Source organism: Marmota flaviventris, chromosome 10 (assembly GCF_047511675.1).
Source record: "Marmota flaviventris isolate mMarFla1 chromosome 10, mMarFla1.hap1, whole genome shotgun sequence".
Taxonomy (NCBI): Eukaryota; Metazoa; Chordata; class Mammalia; order Rodentia; family Sciuridae; genus Marmota; species Marmota flaviventris.
Window position 1 is genome coordinate 13,353,333 of NC_092507.1, and position 27,353 is coordinate 13,380,685.

General features: G+C 61.3%; 1 protein-coding gene and 2 long non-coding RNA genes across 3 annotated transcripts in view; 2 read left to right on the forward strand and 1 right to left on the reverse strand.

Moving 5' to 3' along the window:
* Positions 1 to 537, forward strand: part of Igsf21 (immunoglobin superfamily member 21) — a 179,014-nt gene extending 178,477 nt beyond the window's left edge. The window contains exon 10 of the mRNA XM_027951960.2: positions 330 to 537. Coding sequence (XP_027807761.1) covers positions 330 to 403 — 74 coding nt within the window. The 3' untranslated portion in view covers positions 404 to 537. The remainder of the gene's footprint in view (positions 1 to 329) is intronic.
* Positions 538 to 3,887: 3,350 nt separating this feature from the next.
* On the reverse strand, positions 3,888 to 13,462 carry LOC139707213 (uncharacterized). Its single transcript, XR_011708768.1, has 6 exons — positions 13,355 to 13,462; positions 12,826 to 12,930; positions 5,974 to 11,929; positions 5,363 to 5,411; positions 4,484 to 4,808; positions 3,888 to 4,383 (listed from the first exon to the last, which is right to left on the reverse strand). It is a non-coding gene; the product is annotated as an uncharacterized lncRNA (long non-coding RNA).
* Positions 13,463 to 19,931: 6,469 nt separating this feature from the next.
* On the forward strand, positions 19,932 to 22,012 carry LOC139707214 (uncharacterized). The gene is made up of 3 exons (XR_011708769.1): positions 19,932 to 20,011; positions 21,077 to 21,319; positions 21,583 to 22,012. It is a non-coding gene; the product is annotated as an uncharacterized lncRNA (long non-coding RNA).
* Positions 22,013 to 27,353: the final 5,341 nt, after the last annotated feature.

Below are 27,353 nucleotides of genomic sequence, written 5' to 3' on the forward strand. Positions count from 1 at the left end.
CCCCCCAACTGGAAAAGCACCCCAAGGGACCCAGACACTGCTCCCAGGCCCGCCCCCACCCCACGTGCTCCAGGGCCAGCCTCACGGTTCACAGTGGACGCCCCACCCCCAGGCCCCTCTGCCGTCCTGAGAGCTGGGGGACGGGTCCCAGGCGGTGGGGCGGGCTGGCCGGCAGAGCTGGACTTGGACCCCGTTCACCCTGATGCCCAATCCAGCGTCTTCGCAGGGGACCTCTAAGCTCGGCGTCCCCGGGCCGCTCCCTGCAGTGCCCCCCCCCAGTGGACCCCCCCAGGTCTGCAGACTCTGACGCTGCCTCCCGCGTCCCACAGGTTCTGCTTCTGGCCCTGCTGGTGTCCGGCTCGCCTTGGTGCTCGCCCTGACAGTGGCCCTGGAGCTGACGTGAGGGCGCGGCCGCCCCGAGGCCACCCGGCGCGGACACCGCCATCGTTTTCATTCCTTTTCTAAACTATTTCCAGTCTTGTTCTTGGTCTCTTTCTGTCTGTGTCTTGGCTTCTTCAATCGGTTTAATTAAAACAAACAGACCCACTTTCCCCACCTTGGTGTGTGGCGCTGCCTTCTTCCCCTGCTCTATAGCAGCAACGGGCACCTGCTGTCACCCTGAACTGGGACAGGCACAAAGGATATGGACCTCCCTGATAGAGGGTGGACATGTGGCCATTCTCCCACCCAGATCCTTACAGCCAGGTGTGGGAAGTGGCCAGAGACACTCAGAAACCCCAAGATCCCTCAGGTATAAGTGTAATAGTCAGCCATTGCTCAAATAATGCTGCGTAACAAGCCAACCCAAATCTCAGTGGCGCGCAGCAAGTGTTCATGATCACATGCTGCCGCAGTCCGGCTGCAGCAAAATAACTGGGGGGTGACGAGCAACTTGTGTAGATTGATACAGCAGGAGTGGGAGCCGTTTATTGTAGGACAACAGAGGTATTTATACATTCCACACAGCTTATCTTAATTAGCATAAACTAGATACATCAGTCAACCAATCAGGAACCTCCACACTTAACGGCTCGCTGATGTTACTTCACAAACCATTCCCTCTGGCAAAATGCCAGGCGCCATCCTGACTTGTTCACAGACTCTAACAACGTGCCATTGGAGTGGCTCAGCTATCTGGGCTGGGCCCAGCTGGGCAGCTCTGCTTCAGACAGCAGGCCGCCTGGTGGCCTCCAGTCTAGGTGGGCTCAGGTCTCGCCCACACATTTCTTTGTCCCACGGGCATTTGTTCTGGAGCCCAGGCATGTCAGCTCCCCATGACTCTAACAAAATATCCAAGATCATTAACTTATAAAGAGAAAAGGTTTTGGGGTTCATGGTTCTGAAGATTCCGATCCAGGCCTTCGCAGTAGGAGCACGTGGCAGAGCGGAACCTCCTATGTCCTGAAGAAGGTCAACTAGAGGAACAGGAAGAGGCCGGGGCCCCACCGTCCCCTCCAGGGCACACCGCGACCTGAGGACCTCCCAGGTCCTTACTAAATGTCCCACTCCCTCCCAGGCCACCCTGGGGACCAAGCCTTTAACATCTGGGCCTTTGGGGACGTCCACCACCTGAGCTCTAGAAGCACAAGCCAGCAAGCGCGTCCTAGGCCTTGGCTGAGGTGACCGAGAACGCTGCTTAGCCAGAGCACAGCCCACGGCCACGGCCACCCCCAGTCACCCCAGGGGTACTTTCCCAGAACCCCCTGCTCAACCGCGAGAGTCCCCATGCCATTCACCTCTCAGCTCAGGAGGCAGGGGTCCTGGGGAGGCGGATGACCTCTCCCAGCCATGGCCAAGGCTTCAGAGCAACAAGGAGACCGTGGGAAGCTGCATCCATGGGGCCAGGCCACGCTGCAGGGACACGCTGTGCCCCGAGTCTTAACTGGCTTAACACGCAGAGAATAGCTTGGGCTCACAAAAAGCCAGTAGCCCCTTCCACCTCATGGCTAGATACTGGAACACGTGGCCTCTAGGCTGACCAGGACAGGGAAGGGGGCGGGAGGATCACTGTGGCAGACAGACTAATGAGGTCCCAAAGATGTCCCTGTCCCAATCCCCAGAGCCTGAGACCATGTCATGGCAAAGGGGCTGTGCTGATATGATCAAGTGAAGAATTTTAAGGTGCAAATAGAATCCTGGATCACCCAGGGCCCCGTGAGATGACCAGGTCTCACGAGAAGGAGGCAGAGTGAGGGGACGTCAGAAGCAGGAGATGAAAGTGACATAAGAGAGGGCCCACCAAGCCCACACTGCAGTTGGACTCTCACAACCGGGAAGGGCATGGGGACCGATTCTCACTAGCACCTCCAGAAGCAACCAGCCCTGCCAACCCCGTATCTCCTAAGATAACATCAAGCTTCCGACTCCAGAATGCCAAGGTAATAATTCTGGGTTCTTCCAAGCCTCTTGTTACAGCAGCAGTTAGGAGACTCATACGCTCAGACAGGATGTGATCAAGGGCCCGGCTTAGTAGCGCATAGACATCTCTGCCTAAAGCCCATTGGTCAGGAGTAAGTCACATGGCCCCAGCCAGCTGCAAGGGATGCTGGGAAGTGTGGTCTTTGGGAGTGCCCTGGGAGAGGGAACGTGCGCATCACGGAGATGTGGGGGCCGAGGCTTCTCCTCCCCAGTCAGGAGGCCATGACCTCCCTGAAGCTCGGGTGCTTCTCCAGACCTTGCACTCGTCCTGGGGATGGGGCTGTCCCTCCCTAGGCCGCAGGCCCCAGACACACGGAGCTGGGCCTTGAGCCGTGGCTCCTTCCTCGTCCTGTCACCCAGCCCCTTGGGCCCTGATCAAGTCAGGACCTGGGTGCCCGGAGCCAGTATCTCCTCGCTGACTGCAGAACTCGGGCTCCCTGACTCCCCAGATCCCAGCATCACATCCAGCTGGCCACGGTGGCCCCCTCCCTGCTGGAGGGCCCCAGTGCATCTCCAGCTCGAGTTGGTCACAGCCCAGCCCTTGGTGTCCCCAAACTCGCACCTCCCGGCCTCCCCTCCCTGGGCACAGCGTCGATCCCGTGGCTCCCGAACGCTTCACCGTTAGCCTCTGTTCCTCGTCCCTCCCCGTCCACCCCACCCCTTGAAGCCCTCTCCTTCCCACTGTCCCCCCCACCAGCCACCCCCTGCCCACGCTCCTGCCTCCCCCTGGGTCTTCCGATCTCCCCAGGCCACAGCTCAGGCTCCCACCAGCAGGGTCCTCTGGAGCATGAGTCCCAGGGCTGGGGACGCGGCTCTGTGGCCGGGGCCTAGCTGGCAGCAGGAGCCCTGCTCCATCCCTGGCCTGGCAAACCCCTGCCCAGAACCCTCCAGGGCCCCCCTCACTCAGGAATCAGCCTGCACCACCCACACAGGAAGCTGGACGCCCGGGTGCACCCCTGGAGCCCAGCGACTCAGGAGGCTGAGGCAGGAGGAGCGCTTGAGATCAGCCCGGCAGGATGGCGAGACTGTCCAAAAAAAAGGGCTACAGGCCACGGCCTGCTGTCCCCTGACTTTGTCTCTTCGTCACACCCCCTTTCCCTGGCTCCGTTCCGCTCCTCTCTCTGCTCCTCCAACTCTCATGCCCGTTCCTGCCGCAGGGCCTTTGCTCCACCTGTTCCCTCGGCCTAGGATTCGCCTCCCCTTGTCGGGCTGACCCCCCTTGCCGTCTGGAAGGCAGCTGGGCAACTCCCCTGGAGGGACCCGACCATGTGTCCCTCCCCCAAGCCACCTTGGGCCGGGAGCTTCCTGTCACTGCTGGCAGACACTGTGGGCCTGGGGGAGGCAGAGGGACCTCGTGGGGCAGGGGCATGGGGGAGAGTAGCAGAGACAGAGGAAGGAGCTGGGCGGGAAGCGCCCTTCAGGAGGTTCCTCCAGTCCCTCTCCTCAGTCCACTCAGATTACTGACCTGTTCGTCCCTGAGGAGCTCAGAGCCTCCCGGGCCCCAGGGCTTGGAGGTGGGAGCCGCTGGTTCTGCAGGTGGGAGAGGGGTCAGCGCAGAAGAGACCCCCGAGCCGAGCTCTGAAGGAAAGACAGGGGTCGGCAGGTGAGGGACGGGGAGGGCAGTGCCAGCGGCTGCATGGCTGGGCACTGTTGGGGAAGAGCCAAGTCTTCCAAGGCCCGATCCCTTCACTCAGCAAACACGCATTAGCTGCTCCGGGCACTGGTGCCGCCATGTCACATGGCTCGTGTATCAGCCAGCGGTCACCGCAACAGTGCTGTGTAACAAACATCTCAACCTGCAGGGGCTTCCAGCCCCGGGCGGCTGCTGACCCGAGTCACATTTGGCTGATGGGGGCTGCACTTGCTCTTGGGTCCCCAGAGCTGGCAGGTCAGCTGGGGACAGGTTGGCCCAGAGTGGCTTTGGCTGGGAGGACCTGAAAAGCCTCATGGCAGGAGGTGAGGAATCTAGGAAGGAAGGCGACTCAGCGTTACTTACAGCCCCGGGCAGCCCTCATCCTGAACTTGGAGTTCCAGAATCCTGGTTCCCACACGCCGTGTTTCATACCCTCAGGGAAGCCCAGCTGCCTCCTATGGCAATTTCTCTTGTCAATATGTAAGAACTGAGTGATCCATCGTGCAGTAACTGTGGGCATGCCCACATTGTCCAGCTGACCGCCATGCTGAAGTTGACGACTGCCAAAATTGCTGAAGGCTCTCAGGCACTCATCGGTGTATAAATATTCAGGCTAGATCAGCAGGCAACAACCACACAGTATCACAGCCTCTTCACCCTACTTCCTTCTCCTGGTCTCCCGGGAACCAGCTGTCCCCTCTGCCGCCCGTCAGGAATTCTACATAAGCCTCTGTTGCACCACGCTTTTGCCTGTTTTCTGGAAGAGATTTTAAGAAACAGTTTTGTTCCCTCTCTTTCCCTTAATAGAGGGAAGTCCATGCAGGCATGAAATGGGAGTCGCTTTGCCCTGTTAACAGCGGGGTCTGGGCTCACTGCCCGCCCCTCCCCGCCCGGCGGGTAAGTGACTCAGCAGCAAGAGGATGAGGCTGTGGAGAGGCAGGGACGGGCCTGGAGAAGGCCAGCTGGGTTCTCGGGGGCCGTGGGGTGGGGGCCCCTGGGCCGGGGTGCGATGGGAGGGGCTCTGGGAGAGAAGCGTCCAGTCCAGCTGGGCTCCCCCAAAACAGGCCTCGTTCCCAGTGACGGAGGGGGAGAGGGAGGCGGAGAAGTGAGGGGTGGTTAGAAGTGGGCGTGGGTGGGACAGGGGAGAGGGGACAGGGCAGGGGGAGACGGGGACCACAGAGACAGAGATGGGGACGCAGAGCAAGTCTCAACTCAGAGACAAGGAAGAAGAGACCAGAGAGACAGGAGAGGGGGAGACACGCCCCGCAGCCAGCTGCAGACAGCCCGAGGGGGTCCCAAAGAGCACTTCACTGTTCTGTGGTGACGGTGACGCCGGCCTTCGCCTCCTCCAGCACCAGCTCTGAGAGATGGTGGAAGGGAAAGGACGCGCAGATTACATGCATTTCCCCCCCAACGGGCCCAATCACAGGTGACAGGCGTAAATGTCAGCACACACAGGCTGCCACTGCACCTGCCCTTGGGGCTGAGCTTCCAGAAGCCTCCTGCCTGCCTCTGTCCCCCCCTCCCACTCCCACTCTTAACAGGGGGCTCACTGGGGCTGAGCTCTGGGTCTTACGGTCCCCACCCCCGGCTCCCATGTCCCCTCCTCTCTCCTTCATGGAGTTCCCAGAGCCACAGACAACGTGCATTTGGAGAAGCCCTCTAAGCCCTGGTGCCACCTCCTCCAGGGTCCTTCCTTTCCTCACCCCAGGGAAGGTCCTTTGGGGAACCCAGAGGAGGGTCAGGGTCTCTCCAGGGAGAGCCAGGCTCTGCCTTCAGCACCCAGCCCCACCCAGCCGCGTCTGAAGCCACCTTGCCACCAGCCTGGCTGCCACAGCTGTCCCTGTGACTCCCACCCTTAACGTCTCTTGCCTCTGTCTTCCCCCCTGTGAAATGGGGAGGCCCGTGTTCACGATGCTCACCTCAATCAGTGAAGATCTAGAACATTCTTCCACCAGCGCACGGTGGGCTATCGCCATCATTACTGGGCAATAGGGAGCCATCGACGGCCTTTGAGCAGGGGTGAGAGCATCAGAGCTGCAGGAGATGCTTGGAAGCCGAGTGGAGTGGCCGTGCTAGAGGGGAGTCTACTAAAGTGTGGCCCCGGAACGCAGCGTGACAGACGCGGAGCTCAGGACCCCCGGAGCTCGCTGAATCAGCATCTGCAGGACCCGGACCCCAGGGCATCTGTGTGCCCGGAGAGCGTGGGGAGCTGCCGTTGGCCCAGGAAGACCAGCGGGGGTCCTTCAGGGCCGGAGAGGCCCAAGCAGGCACCCAGCACTCACCAGCTGCGGCCATGTGCTGCCCCCACTCTGCCCAGGAGGAGGCGAAGCTCAGTGGCCGTGCCCGGGGCTCCCCGAGTGCAGGGCAGGGCTGGCGACGGGCGGGGGAGCAGCAGAGGGCCCCAGCCCTGGGCGTGTGTTGTGTGGCATGGGGCGACCGGGGCCTGCACAAAAAGAGGGGCTAAAGGGCCAGGAACGGGGGCAGGGGTGAGTCCCCTGACGCTGGACAATCAGGCGGGTTGGAGGGCGGTACCCAGAGGTCTGGGGCCACTTAGAGTCACCTGCCCTGAAGTGGCCAGCCTGGGGGGTGCAGCTCAGGGCAGAGCACTCTCCTAGTGTGGCCAAGGCCCTGGTCCGCGCCCAGCAGCCCCCAACACAGAGTTTACCAGGAAAAACCAGCAATCATGGAGCACCAGCTGTATGCCTGGCTCTCCATCTGCTGGCTCCCGTTCCACAGAGAGAGCCGCAGAGGTGGGTCACCTCCTGGGGCCCGCACAGCCCGGAGGCCCAGTTCCAGGAGGCAAGCCTCCGTCCACCTGGCTCCGGCTTCTCCATGGCCCCAGACCCCAGGTGGATGCTGAGGGCTGAGGGTTGGTGTGGGCTGTTCCAGCAGCAGCCCTGGGCTCGGGATTCGGGCGCAAGCGGATCATTGGGGAAGGATCAGAAAGCGCAGCGGAAATGGGCGAAGGCTGGGGCGGAGGGGAGGCCTGGGCGTGGGGAGTCAGGGAGCCCCAGCCTCTTCCCACAGCTGCACTAGGGTCTGAGCTCCTGTCCCCAAGGTCACGTGTGGAAATCCTAGGGGTGGCATGGGAAGTGGGGCTGCTGGAGGGGACCCTGCTCCACCCTGTGAGGACGCCAAGAGAAGAGGCCCCGGGAGGCAGGAGTCCCCAGGACGGGCCTCGACCCTGCAGCCTCCAGGACACAGAAAACAGGTCTGGAGCGCCAGCTGCCGGCCGTGGGTCTCCTTTCCTTTCTCTCCAAGGCAGCCGACGGCTGGAACGGAGAGGAAGGTGACAGGGACGACTGCAGCCCGCCCAGCGCTCGCAGGGCCAGCAGCTCAGCTCCCAGCCCTGCCTCTGAACTCAGTTTTCCCAATTACAAAAACGGCGGTAATTACACTTAACCTGCAGACCATTTGTGACAAGTCACACATCAGCATTTCCATATTTAGGAAGTCTCTCTGCGTGCGAGGCGCTGTGAAGAGCCCTCTGCCCGCGTCATCTCATCTGGTCTTCCAAACAGCCTTTCAACACAGGAAGTGCTGAGGAAACAGAGGCTCAGAGAGGTTGTGCAACTTGCCAATGGTCACAAAGCAAGTCCTGGAGCTGAGATCATCTATTCCTGGGCTTGATGCACCAGGTAACTTTGCTGCCATTGGTGAGAAGCCCCACACGGCATCAGGTGCAGACTAAGCCCCTGGCCAATGTTGGCTTCCTTTCCTCTCTCCCCCTAGGAAGCCGCCCAATCAAGGTAGATGGTTCTTTTAAATATTCCAATGATCTTAAACTGGTCAGTTCAAGAGGCTGCACCATGAGGTGATGAAAGATGTGAGATCTGGAGTCAAAATCCCCTGTGTTCATATCGTGATGTGGCTTTTGATGAGCTGTGTGATCTCAGGTCAGTTGCATACCCTCTCTGTGCCTGCGGGACTTGATGGTGGAAATAAAAGAGTGACCATGCCTTCCTCTCAGACTATTAGGAGAGCTGCTGAGAGTGTGAAGGTTTAAAGTTAGAAAGCACTGGCATGCAGTAGGTGCTCAATAAATGTTATCTGTCATTGTGACCCACTTGGCCTCAGGGGTAACCTGAACCTCCATCCTGAAGAACTCGATGAAGGAGCTCACCGGTGCCGCAGCCTGGCTGGGCACAATTCAGAGCCACTTGTCAAGCAGAAATGAACTTTATTTTTAGAACACACACACAGCACCTCAGGAGCTCTTCAGGAATTCCCTCAGAGCCCAACTGCCACCACAGCTTCCCACGAGCCTCTCAACCCCCCACTCCTCCTGCTCTTGAGGCAGATTGGCTGGGTCATGTGGGCGGAGCCAAGAGCCCCCCAATGAGCAGCTCTGTGGTCTGAAAGGGCGGGGAAACAGTCCAATGAGCATCACCGCAGAGGAGCCAATCAGCTGGCAGCTGGAAGTTTGCTGGGGCCACGGTGAGCCAATCAGCTGGAAGTTTGCTGGGGCCCCTTCGGCTGTGGCTCTCAACAACCCGGGACTCCTTTCCTGTCCTCCAAGGTCATTTCATGTCCCCAGGTCACCACAGGAAAACAGAGGGAAATGGGAGAGAAGGGAAAGATGAAGGGAGAGAGCGTCCCCCCCCGCGCTGGCTCAGACCCTTGGCAAGGCTGTCCCCATGGCCCCCAGGAGAACCCTGGAAGGTGGCACTTCCAGCCAATGAGAGGGACACAGGGTTCTGTCCCTGTAGGGCCCCGTGTCCTCGAGCGGAGCCCAGGTGGAGACCACTCCTCGAACACAGCCCTGCCCCTGCCCTGGACTTCTGATGCCCCCGGCCTGCCAAGTGGAGGGACGTGCCCACTGTGTCCTCGGCCCCCAGGACGCCAGCCTGAACCTGCAGCAGCCCAGCAAGGAGGGCAGGGGGGACCCCCACGTCTCCATGGCCAGTGGCCGCCTTGGGGGACAAAGTGACCCACAGGGGATGAGGATGCACTGTCTCTGGTCACCAGGTGGCCCATGGCCCCCGGGGCCCAGCGTCTGGTAAGGAGGGAGCCCCTCACCCCACCCCACGGGGCGGGCCTCGTCCTGCGCCAGAAGCAGAGGAGCAGGTCAGCATAGCCCAGGTGCCAGCTGGAGGACGGAGGGGGCTGGGTTGTCCCACCTCCGGCGCCCTGACGCACTGTCCAGTCTCCACGGGGTAAGGAGGGTGTCCCCGGGCAGCGGGCTCTGGACTCTGCACCAGGGAAGAGCTCGGGGCAGTCGGGGTGGGGTGGCCAGGAGGGCCCAGGAGGGCCGAGCCCCGTGGCCCCACAGCTGCCACCTCCCAGGAGGGGCCCCTCCAGGACAGCAGTGGCAGCCTCGTCCCTCGCGCCCCAGGCTCCGTTGGGCTTGGACTTGGGCAGCTCCCAGGTCGGGGTCTGCGGCCCGGTGGCCCTGCAGGAGCCCAGGTGCCCGGTGGCAGCCCGCCTGCGGAGCCCGCCTCCACCTGGCCCTTTTGCTCAATCTCCCTCCGTCTCCGTGCGCCTGTGCTAGGCTCCTCCTGGGGGACTATTAACTAAGAATAATTTATCCAAGAAATTTGTTATGTGAGAATCACCAATTAGACGTGATTATAACTTACCGCGGCCCACACTGCACCACTGCCGGGAACCTGAATCCCATTAAAACCTAATTAGCATACATTAAGTCCACGGCGGTCTCGCTGCAGTGCCAGCAGGTCTGAGCGGTGACTGGCTGGGCACAAGGACCTGCTGCCCACCTCGCGGGCCGGCCACATCGGCCACGTGCCCAGGTGGGTGCCCGTCAGCCTTTGGGGCTGGAAGGTCATACGTGAGGAAGGGGCCACTCCAGTGGGCGCAGCCCTCAAGGCCTGGCCGGTGCATGAGTGGCCAGCAGCGTGGACGGGCTTCCTTGGCACCGGGTCAGCTCAGCAAAGCGCTCTGGGGTGGGCACCAGGGCTGAGGCCACGGGGAGTGTCCTGCAGCCCCTGGACGCCAGGGTGCTGGGTGGCTGGACACTGGCACCGTGGAAGGTCCCTTCCCTGGGCTCGAGGACGCAGTGGGTCCTGCGGGGGGCAGAACCCTGTGTGCCTCACCCCTGTCCTGGGCAGTCACCGCCAACCCTGCCGAGCTGGTCCAGTGAGTCCCGAGTCCATCTTCTCAATCCTCACGAGGACTCATTGTCACACAGTGGACCTGAGACTGAAGGGGCTCAAGGAACTTGCTCAAGGCCACAGAGCCACTGAGTGGCACGCTCAGCCCTGAGCCCAGGTGGCTTTTCTTTTTCGGTTCTGTCTCCTCGTGACCTCTTGCAGGTGAGGTCGACCTGGAGTCTGGTCCAGGCCAGGCGGCGTCAGTGCCTCCCTTGGCCAGCAGGGGGAGGCAGAGAGAGGGCGCCCTGGAGGGCAGGCTGGGTTCCCGGGTGGGTGAGAGCCAGGCCCTGGGCGCAGTCTCCCAGTCCGTGGTTTCTGGGTGGTCTGGGGGAAAGCCCTTTGGGAAAACGCTGTGTGGTGGATGACGTCACTGTCCACCAGACACTTCCTCCCTGCCATTCTGTAACTAAGGGTAACCTTCCCCAAGATGGGGCAAGCCCCCTCCCCAGCCCCTTGATGTTGGGCTTGGCCATGGGACTATGGCCAAGCATGATGCTAATGGCCTGAGCAGGGACCTCCCATAGGATCCCCAGCTCGCTCCCTCATTTGCACAGTGCGTCACCATAACAACCTGCCCTGGGCAGTCCTGGGCTTGCCCCTCAGCTTGGAGCTGAGCCTGGCTCCAGCCAGCGAGGCCCCGTGGACCATGGCAGAGACACAAGTGTCTGCAGCTGATGTGTGGATGAGTGGCGCCACGCCGCCGACTCCTTCCTTACACAGCAGTGGCTGGCTGATACACAGGGGCCATCCACACGTGAAAGATGAGAAACAGGACCTTCCAATGAGGTGTGTACAGGGGGCCAAGTCCCGTCCTCTGGCCCTGCCTGTCCCCTCCCTGTCCATCATAAATAGCCTTGTTCCCAGTTAGTAGCCTCAGCAAATGACTTGCTGGAGCTCAGTTCCCACCCGGGCCTCCTGGGCCTCTCCCTGGCCAGCCTGCCATCTAACGAGGGACGTGAGGGCAGGGAGTCCTCCTGAAGGGCCATCCTGTCCCCTTCTGCACTGTCGCAGTCAGACGGCTGCCCCAGGGAAGGTCCCACCTGTCCCCAGGGACCATGTGGGCTCTGATCTGTGGGGGGGAGGGAGGCCCGGGAGGCCGGGTCTGACGGAGCCACAGAGAGAGGCAGCAGCCCTGTGGCCCCCGTCCTGGGACCGTGGACCTGGGCAGGAGCAGGCGTCCAGAGAAGGCCGAGGACAGAGCCTGGGGAACTGCGTGGAAAGGAGAGCGCACAGGGACTCAGCTCCCGTGTGACCAGGGCAGCGCCGCCTGGCCACCTGGTGGGGCCCAGAGAACATCCCAGCAGCTCCTGGCCACCAGCCCCGGCACTGAAACCCCCCGAAAACCACCAGGCCACCTCCTCATGCTCCAGGTGACGAGGCCCGGCCAGGTGGGAGGCCCCAGGTCCCCCGTACGCAGGCCCAGCCTAGTGCATTGGTGTTACCACAGAGAGGGGCCACGCTCATTGGCTAGGCTGCGGTGACAAAGGACCTGAGCAGGCCGTGACAACAGAGGCCTGTGTCCCCCTAGTGCTGGAGGCCCGAGAGCCTGGTGTGGCAGGGCTGGTCCCCGGGACCCCTGGCTTGTAGCTGCCGCCTTCCCTGCGTCCTCCGGAGCCGTCCCTCCGTGTGCTGTGTCCTCATGTCCCCGTGGAGGACACCAGTCTTACTGATGTCCTCGTGAGAAGATCCTCGGGGCTCTACACTGAAGGGCCATCCTGTCCCTTTCCTGGGACCTCTCCTTCTCTGAAGGCCTCCCTGCAGCCATCTGAGGAGAGCGTGGGGTGGGGAAGGGACACTTTGGAGCGTCCTCTGGGGCTTACGCCTCGCTGCTCTTCCAACGAGAGCGCGGAGCCCGCCCCACAGCTGTGAAGGCAGAGTCCCCACCCACTGCCCCTGCTGTCCCTCATCACACTGGGCACTGGAGAACACAGCTCCCTGGGGCTGGGATGACCTGGGAAGCAGGATGTGGCCGCCCCTCGCCTGCCCCCACCCCAGGCTGGGGGGAGGGTTACTGGCTGCCAAGGACACGGACACGGGGACCGATGAGGGGAAGTGGGGCCTGGGCGGCTCTGCCTCTCCAGCCCCCGCCCGGGCAGGCCACAGGCCACAGGCCACAGGAGGGGACGGCCAGGAGCCTCACGTCCTGCTTCTGAGGTCATCCCAGGCCCAGTGAGCTCCATTCCCAAGTGCCCACGGGGGCCGATGGAAACGCATGGCTGACCCGCACTGTCACCCCTCAGCGGCCACAGGCACCCGGGACGCGGCTGGCCTCTGACACACCAGTCTGCTCTGGAGCCTCGGAGCCACCTGGACACACTGAGAATTCAGGGTACGTCCCTTGACACCTGCTACAGGCCAGGCCCCACCGTGAGCAGAGCGGCCCCCCACCCCGGGAAGCCCCCGCCCCCGCAGGGACAGCGAGAGGCAGGCGGAGGGCGCAGATGCCCCTCCTCCGATGGCCAGTGCTCCTGGGGGTGGGAGCATCACCCTGGACAAGGTCAAGGTGGAAGACAGAACCGTGATCTCCTTCTTCCCGACTCAGCGACAGCAAAGCTGGCCAGGGGCTTGTCCCGGTGCCCGGCGGCTCGGTGGCACAGGCAGGGCTGGGACCCTGTGACTCAGGCTGAAGACACCCAGCCCCGAAGCCTTCTCAGAACTCACCTGGCTCTGGAGTCCCCGCCTCCCGGGCGCCAGGTTCACCAGCTCTGCTGGGACTCTGCCAGGTGGCCAGCGGCTGAGCCTCGCCACCATTTCATCGACGAGGTGCTGCCCGGGGTTGGGGAGGGTGGAGTAGAACTCTGGGGGGCTCTTGCCAGCTACCCGGAATCACAGACCAGGGGGCTCCTACAGACTGCGGGCCCCCTGCAGGGGTCCCAGCCTCCTCTCCATCTCTGTGGCCACTGCAATCACTTGACACTAGGGGACACTTGTCTCACCAGGGGACACTTGTCTCACTAGGGGACAAGGGCTTTAGGTTGCAGAAAAAGCCCGATTCTCCCAGATGGGTGGGTCTCAGGGGCCTGCGGTCTGACTGCAGATGAGACCCTCTAGGGACAGTCAGTGAGCAGATCTGAGCCCTGCAGGACACTGACCAGCAGCCTGAGGCAGGAGCAGGGAGCGGGGGCCGGCATGGGGCAGGAGGCCTCAGCCCCCACAGAGGCTCTCTAGTCTTAGGGAGCTCCGGACTCACCCAGGGCTTATCAGGAACCACAGGTGTTCCGCCTGGTGGCTCTGGAGAAGGGCCCGGAACCTACCCTGGGCCAGGGCAGCTCCTCTCCAAGAGGCCCGTCCTGCAGGCCGGCGGGGGGGGGGGGGGGGGGGGGGGGGACGCTCCGCCTGCAGCAGTGGCCGAGGGCCAGGGCCCGGCAGGCCTGCCAAGGGCTACGCCCAGAATCAGACTCACTGTCACTCACTCCGCCTTGCGGCCAAGGTCAAGGTCACAGGGTGGGAAATGTCCTCTGACAGTGACCGCACCAGACCGTGAAGGGCAAGGGCTGGGGAGGCCTGAAACCTGGGGCCCAAGCTCGCGGGGCCCGGGCAGGAGGCGAGGAGTCCTGGAGAGGACAGAGAGCGCACGACCAAGAAGCCCAGCTGCGCACACGGGACGGGAAGCTCTGCGGGGCCTCAGGCTCCCGGGACTTCCAGGGCATGGCTGGCCCTGGCTCGTTGTGGGTCCCGTGGTCCACACGCACGGGCACTGGCTGTGTGCGGCGACCTCCATCCTGGAGCCACAGAGACAAGGTCCCGACCCTTGGCATCAAAAGACGCTTTGCTTCTTTTTCTGGCTCTTTCACCCATTTTTTCTGTGACCTTGGGAAAAATCCCCTCCCCTCTCGGGGCATGGCGGCCACCGCTAATAATCCCTCCCATTTGTAGAAGGCTTTTAACTTTATCAAAATGTCCTCACATACGTTCTCTGTGAAGCATCGGAGACTGGTTTTATTACATCCCTGATTTGACAAGTAAAACTCTAATGGATATAAAATGCGCGGGGCTCCTTGGAAGCGCTCTCCAGGGAGGGCGGGGGTGGGGCAGACCCTTACAACAAACCCCAGGATTCTCTCTACAACAAAGCAGGTCCCTGGATATGGGCTGATGGTTGTCATTTCAAATGATGTTTGGGGCCACGCAATCCCTGTGTGACCCGAGGACTGGGAGGGTTTCCTTTATCTTTCCTTTTATTTTAAAGAGCCACCACTCTGAACATTTCAAAGATTCTCTTAGAACTTTTCCAATTTAATAAAAAAAAAAATATGACCTCCTCCTAACAGGATTCCCAGATGAAAATGGGCCATGGCTCGGCCTCAGAGAACAACCTCGTCGCTCCAGAGAGGAAACCGGGCTGCATGGTGTTCAGCTGGGGCTCCACTCCCTCCCTGGCCCCTCCCGTCTGCTCCTGCCCTAGGACCCAGGGTCAAGTCCAAAGCAAACTTTGTGTCCTGCAGACCTACTGTGTGCTGCGAACTTCCAATAGTGCTTCTCCTTACACGGACTCTACAGGGCGTGTATCCCATTTTGCAGACGAATAAGGTGAGGCCGAGGAAGGTGAGGAAGGTGTAGGGCTAGAAAGTGGCCGAGCTGGATTCGAACTCGAGTCCATCAGACCCCAAGGGCTGTGTTCCCTCCCTCCCCCCACACCAGCTCTGTGCTCTGGGGTCCGGGCTTCACTACTGCAGGAGACCAGGCGTGGAGAGCACTGAGGGCAAGAAGGATGTGGGGAGAAGTGGAGGTAGGGTGGGGAGACAGGGGTGAAGAGGGAAGCGGGGGTCCTCTCCTCCCCATTCCGCCTGGTTAAACTCCCCTACTTCACCTCAAGTGTCCACCACACTCCCACGGCTCGCCCAGGCACTGCCCTAGGGGTGAGACCACGGGCGTCCAACCCTGTGGAGCTTCCTTCTTAAAAGGGGCGGCTTCCAACGGGAGCTCCTCTGACTGCTCTCAGAGCCAGCTGGCGCAGCAGGAGCCCCGAGGCACCTCCATCCCCCAGAAGGGCACCCTCCCTCCCAACCGTAGGCTTGCCCAGTGAGGACAGGCACCTGGAGCACTTCAGGACTAGTCAGGACGGGAGTTGGTGGATGTATCAGTCATCTGAAGCTGCGTAAGAAACATCCCCAGCTTGGTGACTTAGCACATATCTATGCATATTTGCCATTGGTTCTACAACTGGGCTGTGCCAGCAGGGGGTTCTCCAGGTGTCTCACTGGGGGCCTCAAGCAGTCACCTGGCTGCTCACCTGGACTGGATGATCCAAGACGGCCTCGTTCCTATGTCTGCTGGCTAGCGACAGCAGGGCTGGGTGCCTCAGGCTCCCTGGCATGGCCCCTCTGGCAGGACAGCCCAGGCTGCTTATGTTGGCAGCAGCACTTGCAGAGGGCCAGCACTAATGGGAAGTGCTTATTTTTGGCCAAGACAAGTCCCTTGACCCCGCCCACAGACCCTTTGGGGGGAGCCACACAGGGAGGCTCCTGGTGAGCTGATGCCCCATTGGCCAAGGCAAATCTCATGGCCACACCCACAGACCCTGTGGGAGGAGCCACACAGGGAGGCTCTTGGTGAGCTGATGTCCCATTGGCCAAGGCAAATCTCATGGCCACGCCCACAGACCCTGTGGAGGAGCCACAGAGGGAGGCTGCTTTGGAGCCAGCTGCCTCAGAGAATGAGCCTGCGGGCTGCTCAGCTCCAGCCTGGCACCTGTTTTCCACTCAGAGAGCCTGGAGCTCAGTCAGGGGCACATCCTCCATGGACGATCTCCCTCCTTGTCTCAGCCTCCCCACTCCACCACTTGCTTCTTAAAATCTTCTCCCAAACAAAATTCCTGCACTCAGAACCCTTTTCAGAGCCTCCTTTGGAGAGCTGTGAACCGGAGCCATGGGAGAGCCAGGCTTTTGCCATCCCACACCAACCCCGGAGAGGGACAGAGGGGAGGTCACAGGACAGACCTGCCCTGCCCAACAGAGCCAGGAAGAGAAGACCCTGTGGGGGCACCTCCAAGTCAGGGAAGCCCCCCACCGTCCCTACCAGGTCAGGCCAGAGGCCCCCACCCCCACCCTGAGTTCCACTTTCACTGATTATGCAAATCTGCATCCCAGGCATCCCAGGCTGAGCAAAGCAGGCGACAAGTGGGACAGTGACAGGATAAGGGGACAGTGACAGGATAAGACGACAGATCACAGCCACCCACTCTGGTAAACACAGTCTAACTGCTTTTTCAGGGGGGGAGACAGGCCTCGGCAGCCTCCGAAATAAAACAAATTCCCAATCAGGTGTGTCAGGGCTGAGCCACGGGAGGGGCCGCCCCACGGAGCAGGAACAGCAGAGTCTGACTGGGCCGGGAGGGGCTGGGGACCCAGTAGGTCCTGGGAAGGCAGCAGGCCACTTGGGTCAAAGAACTTTCTGCCACCAGGGAGGGGGCAGAGTGCCGAGGCTGTCACAGCAATGGCAGGGACACCTGCTGGGCTCCCGAGAGCTTGCTAAGCTCTGGACATGGACCACGCGCTGTGCACGAGGGAGTCACTTAGCCCTCGGTTTGATACTATTATCAGCCCATTTCACAGATGAGAAAGTAGAAGTACACTTTAAACTTGCTTAAGACCCAGGCCCAAGGGCCCCGCTGTTCAATAGACCCCCCTTATTGAGCCGGGCTCTATGTCAGCTGCGTCATGAGATTAATAAGGGGTAGGCTGGGTTCCAGCCCAGGCCTGTGTGCTGCCGGTGGCTACGCTCTCAACGGCTAAGCCAGGCAGTGTCCCTGAATACCACTGCACACGTCCGAGCAATAACTCTTGCTTCTTGGGCACTGATTTTGTGCCAGGCCCCCAGACATACATGTCAGACTAGGGATGACTGTGGTCCCCCCTCAAGAAGCCCACGATCTAATAAGGAAGAGAGACAGGCATAAAGCATGGTGGGACAGGTGCCCACCAGGTGGACAAGTTTGAGGGGGAGAGCGGGCAGGGCCTAATTCAGCCTGCAGAAGTTGCGACAGGCTGTGGTTTGAGATGGAGGGATGAGGAGGTGTCCCCGGACAGAAGAGGTGGGGGAGAACAGGGCAGTGAGCAGAAGTTCCCCAGCGAGGCTGTCCTGGACGCGGTGACCCTGGTGAGAAGCGGGGTAGGAGCCACAGAGTGAAGGGCCTGGAGTGTCCCAGAGCCACCTTCCTCAGACCCGCTAAGCTCTGCTGAGCCTAGTGACTTACCAGAGGGTGGCAAGAATCGCAGCAGCCACCGCTGACCTGTGCTGAGCAGGTGCCGTGAACAGGGCCCCGCGCTGGGGGCTCCATGGGCCTCATCTCGCTGGACCCCCACACGATGATGATGGTGGTGGTGGGGACCGAACTCAGGGCCTCCTGCCTGCTCAGCAAGTGCTCTGCCACTGAGCCACACCCGGCCTCCATATTATCACTCCCATTTTACAGACGGGAAAGCGGAGGCACAGAGAAGCAGAACCTGCCTTCGATCTCACCCACACTCTGTCAGACCTTGAGATCCAAGGGCTGCTGGCTGCACGGTGGCGTGGTCTCCTGCAAAGGCCCCAGCCTGTGTGGGACAGGAGGGCAGAGAGGGAGACCCAGGCATCGGCTCCAGGGGTGGGTTGACCCTTCCTGGGGAAGCACCGATTCTGACATAATAAACCAAATCAATTCAGCTCAGACACTGACCAACCTCCCCTGTGCCCAAGGGGATGGTGAGGGTCAGCGGGTCCCTGGCTGCCAGCAATCAGCCATCAGGAGACGGACCACAGCGTCCCGGGTGGAAGGGACTGGGCGAGCACAACCCCAACTTGGACTTGTGGGAAACTGAGGCCAAGGCCCCGAGTGTGGAGCACAGTGCAGAGTGGGGGCCCCGATCTTCCCCCTCAGTTCCCCCTCTTCCCGAGGGCTCCAGGACCCGGTCACACCTCCCCTGCCCCAGAGGACACCTGCCAAGACAGGTGCAGATCAAGGGCACAAGGTCACCAAATGAAGATGGACTGACTTGCAGGAGGCTTTGCGAGAGCTGCTGGGCGGGGAGCTCCTGCAGGTCCCTGGGGGGAGGCCAGCTTCCTAGGAGGCCAGGCAGACAGGATGGCGGGTGGCCTGGTGGGGACAGCCCCAGACTCCTGCTCTCTCCAGGAGGCATTTCATTACCTTTCCTGAAATTGCAGGCTTTGGTTCCTGGGCTCCAGGCGGAGCTGGCTGTCCCTGGCAAGCCCAGGCTGGCATTCAAGGGAACAAAGGACGGCTGGAAAGGCCACCTCCGAAAGGCCACTTGTGCTGCCCCAAAGTCTGGGTTCCAGCTGGGAGAGGGAGGACCACTTCCTGCTCCTGTCACAGGCCGCCAGCAGCAGGGACCAGGACGTGCCCAGCCCGGGAGGCCCCCAGGCAGCGTGCAGGGAGGTGGCTGAGCCCCCACAGCTGCGGTCCCCACCCCTGCAGCCTGAGGAGCCCCAGGAGTAATGACCTCGGGCGGCAGTAATGAGCAGGAGATGAAATCCCTGCTTCCTCCTCAAACTTGGAGAAAAGAGTGACAGTGGCAAAGCCAAGGGCTGATTCCAACCCAGACCCGAGAGCCCCCGTGGAGCTCCGCAGGAGGCAGCAGGGGGTGTGGGAAACTGTCCCAGGTCGGGGTGGCCCTGGGGGCCTGGGCGCTGCTGCTCCGCTCTCTGCTCTCCCCTGAGACCTGCCCCATCCTGACCCTCCCTCCACCAGGGAATGTGACCTGCGTGTATCAGGAAGTTCTTGCAGATGTCAGCGTCCCCCTAACAGCACGTTCCACACCAGGGGCCACGAAAGGGCAGGCGTGACCTTAGGCCACCACCTGAACTCAGGTGCACAGAGCAGGACGGTTGCACCTGCAGCCTCAGTTGTGCTTCGAGGAAGTGGCGCAGCGATCCCGGGCCATTGGCTCCTCAGGAGCCCACAGCTCTGTGCTCAAAACGCCCAGGCTCTGATCCGAGGGGGGCGGGGGTGCACCTGAAGCAGCTCCCAGAACCCATCTGAGCAGTCCCGGGTCCCAGTCCTGCACCAGCCCCTCTCTACTTCAAGGGCAATCCAAAGTCCCACTGTCTACTGTTCCAAAAGTCCCCACTGGGCTCCCAGGACTTTACGCATGATTTGTCAGGTTTCAGCTACGGGGACACCCAGTCAACCTGAGTGACGGCCGCAGCCACAGGATTATCCAGGGGCAGGTGGGCATTTCAATCCGGGCCTCTGTGAAGTCACCAGCTGCTGTCAGCCACCAAGACTGGGGAGTTGTGACGGTGACTTCTGACTTGGCAGCAATCCCAGAAGCCTTCCTGGAAGGGGCAGAGGCCACCCGGGGCGTGGATGACCCCCTCCCCAGCAGCCAGGGACAGTCCTCTCCTCATTTGATCTTTGTCTCTTCCGCGTGGATTCCAAAGGCACCAGCCCCGGTGCTCCGGTGCTCCGGGGGGTTCGTCTAAACATGATTAAACAACCATTAGGCTCCGCGGTGGGGAAATGGAGATTTACAGACTCCAACCTCCATTTAAATGCAAATGCAGCGCTGTCGGCCTGGAACCGGATCTGAGAGCTTTAAAGGCACAAGTCTCCCTTTGCCTCTGTGGCTGGGTCACCCGAGCCCGGGGGAATCCAGAGGGTGACAGGCCCCAAAGCCAGGCCCTGAGAAGGCAGGGCCAGCCCCACCCCCCAGTCACAGTCCAGGAGACACACCCTGCCTCTGTCGTCCCCAGGTGCCCTTCCTGACCTGGGCCATGACCTTGACAAGGTCACACATACTGCTGGGCAATCCTGCAGCAGGACCCAGACCCGGCCCGCCTGGCTCTGGAGCCCTAGGAAGGCCAGCTGCCTTGGGTGGCCCTCCTGGAAGTTGACACTGAGTTAAAGCAGGTAAGAGCCTACCACATGGCCAACGAGAATAACGGGAATAACAGCAAGGGGTCTTGGGGAGGGCTACCGTGTGCCAGGCAGAGAGTATCATCTCACCCTCCCAAGGTACTAAGAGGATTGGGGGTTTTTCTGGGGGGAGGGGGGCTGGGATGGAACCCAGGGCCTTATGTACCTTAGGTAGGTGCTCCACCACTGAGCCTGGATCCTTTTTAAAGGGTGAAAATTGAGACTGTTTTGAACCCAAGGCTGTCTGACTCCCAAATTCAGACTCTTGACAGCCTCTCTGAGCTGTGGCCCTAAACTCCTGTGTGACTTTTAGAAACTGACTCGACCTCTCTGGGCTTCTGCTTCTGGATCTAAAATGGATATGATGGGCAGGGAAAGGAGGGCAGGAGTATGGGAGGCAGATTGAGGAATTATTCTTCCAGCTCAAGGCAGAGGGACACCCAGGAGGAGGGGCTGCCAAGGCCGGCTGAGGCTGAACCACTAAGGCCTTGAATGGCCAGCTGGAGAGCAGGAACTGTCTGTTGAGGCCAGGGCAGCCCTGGTGGGTTTGGCAGGGCTAGGCCATGGGCTGAGTGGGGTTCGTGAGGAGAAGGGGAGGTCGGGTGGTGGCCACGAGAGCACTAACACCACAGGCTCTCCCTACCTACAGCGACCTTGTGAAGCTGGGTTTGTGACTTACCTCTGCTCCCAGGGAGTCAGGGTGGGGGAGGGAGGGTCCCACCTAAGGTCACCCAAGGTCACCGCCCCCTGGGGAGCTGGGCCAGGCTGCAAACCCGGGAAGGAACATGCCCCCAGGCCCACCCCAGCTGGGTCCTGGCCGGAAGGGACTTGGAACTTTCCCAGTTTTAAAACCAACTCCGTGTCCCTGAGTGAACCAGAAAGACGGGTCACCCTGGTGACAACGCAGAAATTGGACAAAGGGACAAAGAGGTGGAGAGCTGGGACGGTGACAGGGGAAGTTTTTGGACCTGTCCAGTTGGGTTCCCAGGGAGCAGACCCGGCCATTGCTTCAGGCCAGGTGACACCGCTGCCTCTAGGTGACAGTCCTGTCCCCCACAGGTTGAAGTGGACATTGGAGACGCACGCGGAGGCGGGCACGTAAAGCAGGGTTTATTTAAAAAGGGGGTGACATCCGCTCCTCCCGGGAGGGAGAAGGCCGCGGCTGGCGTCCCGCTACCCCAGGACGTGAGCGGGTTCTGCCTTTGTGTGTCCTGGGCTTCCTCTGTCCCCTGCCCTTTTCCCGCATCTCCTCCTTCCTGCGTGTGTGACCAGGCCCAGCAGATGCCCAGCGGGGTGGCCGAGGTGAGAAGCAGAGGCGGGAGAGGCCAGGGGGGATCTGGGCAGGAAGGGGCATAATTACAGCTCCCTGCAGGAGGGACAGTCCCTGGGACAGTTACCTTAGCAACAGGTTGGAGCAGGGCAGGTCATCTTGATAAGGACAGCTCTGAGGCCATCAGCATGGCAGCCCCTCTCCCACTCCCCAGACCCGAGCTGGCCTCCCTGACCCACCTGACCCGATTCACTGTCTACACCGACGGACAGCCTCTTTAATTCTGCCTTCCCAGGGACCCAGATCCGGGGATCACCACAGAGACCCGGGAGCCCTGCGGCCTGCCCTGCCACCTGAGCGATGCCTACCGGGGGTGGTCCATGCGAGGAAGCGGCATCCCTCCCAGGACAAGGGTGGCCCAAGGAGCACTGGACTCCAGCTTCTCTGGTGCTTCTTAACCACAGGCCTGCAGAGCCATCGGCTGGAGGCCCAGGTGTGAGGAACCTCCTCACGCGGCTCTGCACGCGACTCCCTGTGGCTGGGTCGCAATGGGAGAGGTCCTGATGACTGGTCCAAGGAGGAGAGGGGTGACCGTCCCACTGGTGCCTACAGCCTCCTTTCTCCTCTCCTCCTCGGCCTCCGCCATCTCTGGCCTCTGATCCTTGGCCTCAGATTGACGCACCAGCTAAGAGGTCAGGGCCAGCTCTGCACAGGGACAGCTGGTTGACGGGGAAGCCAGGTGGGGCCTTCAGCCTCAAGGCTAAGGAGGCAGCCGCTGCCCGCTGGGCCTGAGGCTCACAGGGAAAGGGCAGGGCCTGGGACCCTCACCCGGAGGCCCAGCGCTGCCCGCCTCTGACTTGCCCTGTGATCTTTGGTAAGTGGCTTTCCTCTTGGACCTCAGTTGACCCATCTGCCAAATGGGCACCTGTTGCCTCCTGTGTTTCAAAGGACTCCGCAGGTGGGAGCCGCCCAGAAGCAAGACACAGTTAGGAACCAGGAGGGGAGAAGGCCGGGAAGGGAGGAGAGGGTGCCCCGGAGGCGGCCAGAGGAGGGGGCTGGGCGCGGGGACAGATGGAGGAGGCAGGTGAGAGAGTGTTAAGAAGGGGCCCCAGATGGGAGCCATCAATCAGCTTTCACGCCCCCGCCCCGCCCCGCCCCTGCAGATGCCCAAGGACGCCCACTGGGGGGACAGGCCCCCTCCCGCCTTTGTCTGAAGCCCCGTGAATTATGCAGGAGGCCGCGGGAAGGGAGCGCGGCGCAGGATCGCTCCATTATTGATGAGCGACGAGGATCCTCCGCTGACAGCCTGCCGGAGAGATATGATTAGCTTGTTAAAAAATTAATGGCCGTTCTTGGGGAGGACACAGACTGAAACCCCGAGGAGTGTATTATCCATGTTCCTAATTTCAGGGGACTCTGAGAAGGTCTCAGCGCGCTGCGGCGCAGACAATTAAATTCAATTAGGATCACAAGTGTTGAAATGTCACCCCCTCCTGGGGGCGGGGCTGGGGGCGGGGCGGGGTGGTGGGGTCCTCCTGGGCGCTGCGCCACTGCGGAGCCCCGCCCCCTCTGTCCCTGCTCCAGGTGATCTCATGCTCACCTATGGCTCCTGTTGCCACCTAAACCCGATGACGCACTCGTTTCCGGCTCCCGCCTGGACTTCTCCCCAAAGCTGGGCTTCCACACGGTCAGCGGCTGCCCCAACACCTCCTGGGACGCCCCAAGGGCACCTCCACGTTGCCAGGCGTGGCGGCCAGTCCCCACCGTCCTGCCCTGGGCCCGGCCCCTGCCCCGGGGGACCACAACTCTGGGGTTCCCTTTGGTTCCTGGGCTGTCCCAGCAGATGGAGCCCAGGGGACCCTGGTGCACCCTCCCACTCTCCACCCCAGGGGGCCCTGTCAGCTCTGGTTTCCGTGACACACTCCACTCCGCATGCTGATCTCCCCAACACACATCCGAGGGCAAAGTCCCCTCGCTGAAGGCCTCCAGGACTTCCTGCAGCTCTCAGGGTGGATGAAAACCCCAAATGCCCGGATGGAGGTCAGGACTCCGAATCTGGCACCTGACCTTGGAGAAGGCGACAGAAGCAGGCAGCCAGCCACGCTCCCCAGGAAGGATCTGCAGCCTTCCCCTGCGGCAGGGCATGGGGTCCTCCCTGGAGGTGCCTCCCTGTCCCCAGAGGAGAGGAGGGTCCCTACCCCCGAAGACCCCAGGCAGAGACACCGCAGACAGGCCCGGTCCCCCCAGCCGGTCACCCCCTCGTTCTGCCCTTGACTTCAAGCCTCTTGAGCCTGGCCTAGGAAGGCACACGTGGTGCGGCTCATGGCCCAGCGCCCGCCTGGCGCACGTGAGGCCCCGTTCCATGCCCAGATCCACAAAAACCCCACGACTTACTTACCCATTCCTCACGAAGCCTCCCGTACCCCAGAAAACCCAAGCTGAACGAGGCTGGGCCCCTTCTCCCCCCGACCCTTCTTCTGTTAACAGGGGCTTCGGCCATGAGCCAGGCAATGGGAGGGAAGAAGGTCCACCCTTGCCAGTCCCCTGCAGTGGCCTCGAGCAGAATCATCTCGCTCCACCCCCTCATCCTGCGTGCACCCTGCTCTGGGGGACAGAAGATAATTTTCTCTATCTTTTGAAGTTCTTAACGGGGACTCGGATGACAAAAGACAGATTAACAAGAGAGAAACAAATAGAAGTTCGTTAGCAGGTGTCCCCGTGGGCACCAGGGAAGTGAGTGGCTCTGGAGGAAGTTTCCATGTCAGACTTGAACCCCGCCATTTTCTGAAGCAGAAAGAAGGGCCTGGGGGAGCCGAGCACCCCAAGCTCAGGGAGGCTGTGCGGTCGAGGCCCCGCCTCCCTGCAGTGTCTCCGGTCCTTCTTCCCCCTTGGGGCCCGGGCACCCTCCCAGGGGGTTGCCCCCGGAGAGGTGCCTTCCTCTTACAAGGAGGTGACTTTTCAGAGCTGCTCTGGTGGCCGCAATGTCTCAGAATGACCAGCTCAAAATCATCATCACGCCAAACAGGCCTATGGCAGGGTGGCCTCGTCTGGCCTATCCTGGGCATATCTGGGGGGGACGTGCCGTAGGCCCCATCGCCACCTTCCAGGGGAACCCCAGGCACCTCCCTGTCACACAGCGAGTGCCCAGGAGCTGCAGGCGGCTGCCAGCCTCCCCTGGCCTTCCCTCTGCACTCACATCCTCCCTCAGGTCCTGTGCCTCTGCCCTGAGGGTAGACCCTGCTCTTTTTTGGGAGGGGCAGTACCAGGGATTGAACTCAGGTCCCTCCACCCCTGAGCCCCATCCCCAGCCCTATTTTGTACTTTATTTAGAGACAGGATCTCCCTGAGTTGCTTAGCGCCTCGCTGTTGCTGAGGCTGGCTTCGAACTCGCGATCCTCCTGCCCCAGCCTCCTGAGCTGCTGGGATTACAGGTGTGGGCCACTGTGCCCGGCAAATATTACATTTATTTGTGGGATTATTTGATTAGTGTCTGTCTCCCCCAGTGAGTGAGCATCACAAATAGAAGGGCGGGGAGAAGTCCCCTCAAGCTGTGCAGACCTTCCTTTGGCGGCACCTGGGTTGGAACAGTGGCCCCCTGTGCGGGGTGTCTTCTGAGTTGGACTTGTCCTTGGCAGTGCCCCCCACCCCTTGGCCCAGGACTCTAAATTCTAAACAGAAGCCCCACCCACCTGGTGGAGGTGCTCACTGCCACAGTCCTCCTTTAGATTTACAGAACCAGAACATCTGGTGACCTTCAGGGAGCTCAGAGTGGCCCCGCCTCCCGTTCCTGGATCCTGTCACCCTCCGGCACAAAGCCTGCACATGGGTGTGAGGTTTAACTTGCAGAAACTAAGACGTTTACCCAGAGAAAGTACAGCCGCTAGACCCAGGAGGTCAAGGTCAATGTGATGTTCTGGCTGGGGGGGGGGGAGGAGGAGACGCCTGCTCAGGGTGACCAAGACCCTGCCCGGCCCAGGGACTTCCTGTCCACTGCCCACTGCATCCCTTCCCTCTCCATGGAGGCCCTCTGTGTTGAGCTCCTCGATGTGTGTTTTGGGTGACGATGGCTCCACACAGCTGCTCAGGGGGCCAGCCCTGGGTGAAGCTGGCGTCCCCCGCAGCACGTCTCTTTCCACTGTTGGCTTTTGCGAGACGAGCAGGGGACTCGGGGGCTCGGAGGGAAATCAAACCTGCCTACTGAAGCCTTTAATGCCCTCCAACTCCAGCCCCCCAATACTATTCCCCTCCGTGCACCCCAGGCTCCAGCCCACCAGGCGGCCCTCACACAAGAGGGAGTCCAGTGTCCCCCACAGGGTTCCACAGCACTGGCTGGCTGATCCACCCCACTCACTGCTGGGCTCCTCCGTCCACCTGGACCTCATCCTCAGGACGGGAGGCCGATTCCCCCCAGTTAGGTCAGAACAAGGTAGAAACCAGGACTGTTTTCGGGAAGCACCCGGGCAGGCGCGGCTCTTGCCTGGCACAGCTGGGGAACTGAGTCCTGGAGGGGAGACGGTCCTGCCCAGGTTCGGGGGCCCAGACCCAGCGGCAGGCTCAGGCCTGAGCCTCCATCCTCCAGAGAAGCGCGAGGGTGAGCCTCCCCAAGTGGCCAGCCGGGGGGGAAGCTTCATCTGCCAGAGCTGTAGCGGCCCACGCACCTGCCTGGGAGTTGCTGCTAATGGCTGAGTTTTAATGACGCTAAATTAGTAGTGAAAATATTGCTGGAGTAAGAGGAACCTGTGGAACTGCCCCCAGGGGAGGGAGGGGGCGCCAAGGAGCGCCACAAATTGGGGGAGGGACCTGAGGGTTCACTGGGCACAGGACCTCTGGGTACAGGCAGCAGGACCAGAGAGGACACACAGATTCCCAGCCCACCCTTGACCTTGAACCTGTTTCCTCTGTGGAGAAAAGGGTCACCTAACCACACGCTCCACAGTGACAATGGTAATGACACTGGCATTAATGGAGCCGTCACCAGATGCCAGGCCCTGCTTAAGTACTTGCGTGTGTCAACTCATTAATTTGACCTTCCCGTCTGCAGGGGGGTGCGGAGGCTGCTGGGCGCAGGCTGCTGACTCTCAGGGCCCACAGAGACCCGGGCTCTGTCCTCTCCTCGGAGGCCAGGTGGGCTCCTAACTGCTTCCACCAGCAGAATACAGACAGGAGGACAGTGACCTGGAAAGCCGGGTAAACAGACAAGACTGCTTCTGGCCCCAGAACCTGAGTCCCCGTGGGTGGCAGGAAATCCAACTCCCCGGGGCCACCAAGCGGCCAGGGCTACGGGAGGCGCCACTGGTGGGTGTCCATGGGCAGTTCCAGGTGCAGTCAGCCCCGCCCTTCTCCCAGCAGGCACCTCAGACACCAGGAGCAGGGACCCGCCACCTCCACTGTGCCCCACCTCAAGAAGCCTGGGTACAATAAACAGGCTTTGCCACAAGCTCAGGACTGTGATCACCCACCATTCCCAGCTGAGGAAACTGAGGACACAGGACATGCTCAGAGGGAGCCCAGGTCCGGCCACAGAATCCATGTGCTTCAAGACCCTCGATGAAGGACCGCGGCCCGGCCATCATTCCACTCCCGTCACTCTGTGACCCCTCTCGAGCCAGGTGGACCCAAACCCACTTCAGCAGCTGGACGCAATCAGAGGTGACCCCAGTCCTCACTGACCTCTCTCAGGATCTCTTGAGGGCGACTTGAAAAAATCTGGTACCAGCCCATTAGCAGCCCGGCCTCCCGCACGGCCTCCCCGACAGCTTCCCGCAAGACCCATTGCCCCGCCAGACCTGCGCCCCGCCAGCCGCCCTCCCACACCTCGCTTCCCAGCAGGAAGTCCTCCCACCTAAGGAGTGGGGTCCCCAAGCATCGCTTGGCGTCTTTGGGGGCTCTGCTAGGAGCCAGGGAGAGTGCAGTCTGGAGACCTTCTACTGCCACCGGAGTCACTTCTGCCCTGTCCGGGTTCTGAGCATCTCAGAAGCCCTGATGAATGTTAGGGCTTCCAGAACCCCCGGGGGTGGGGGTTAGGGAGACCCGCTATCCCCGGGGACGTGGCTCTCCGTGGCTGGC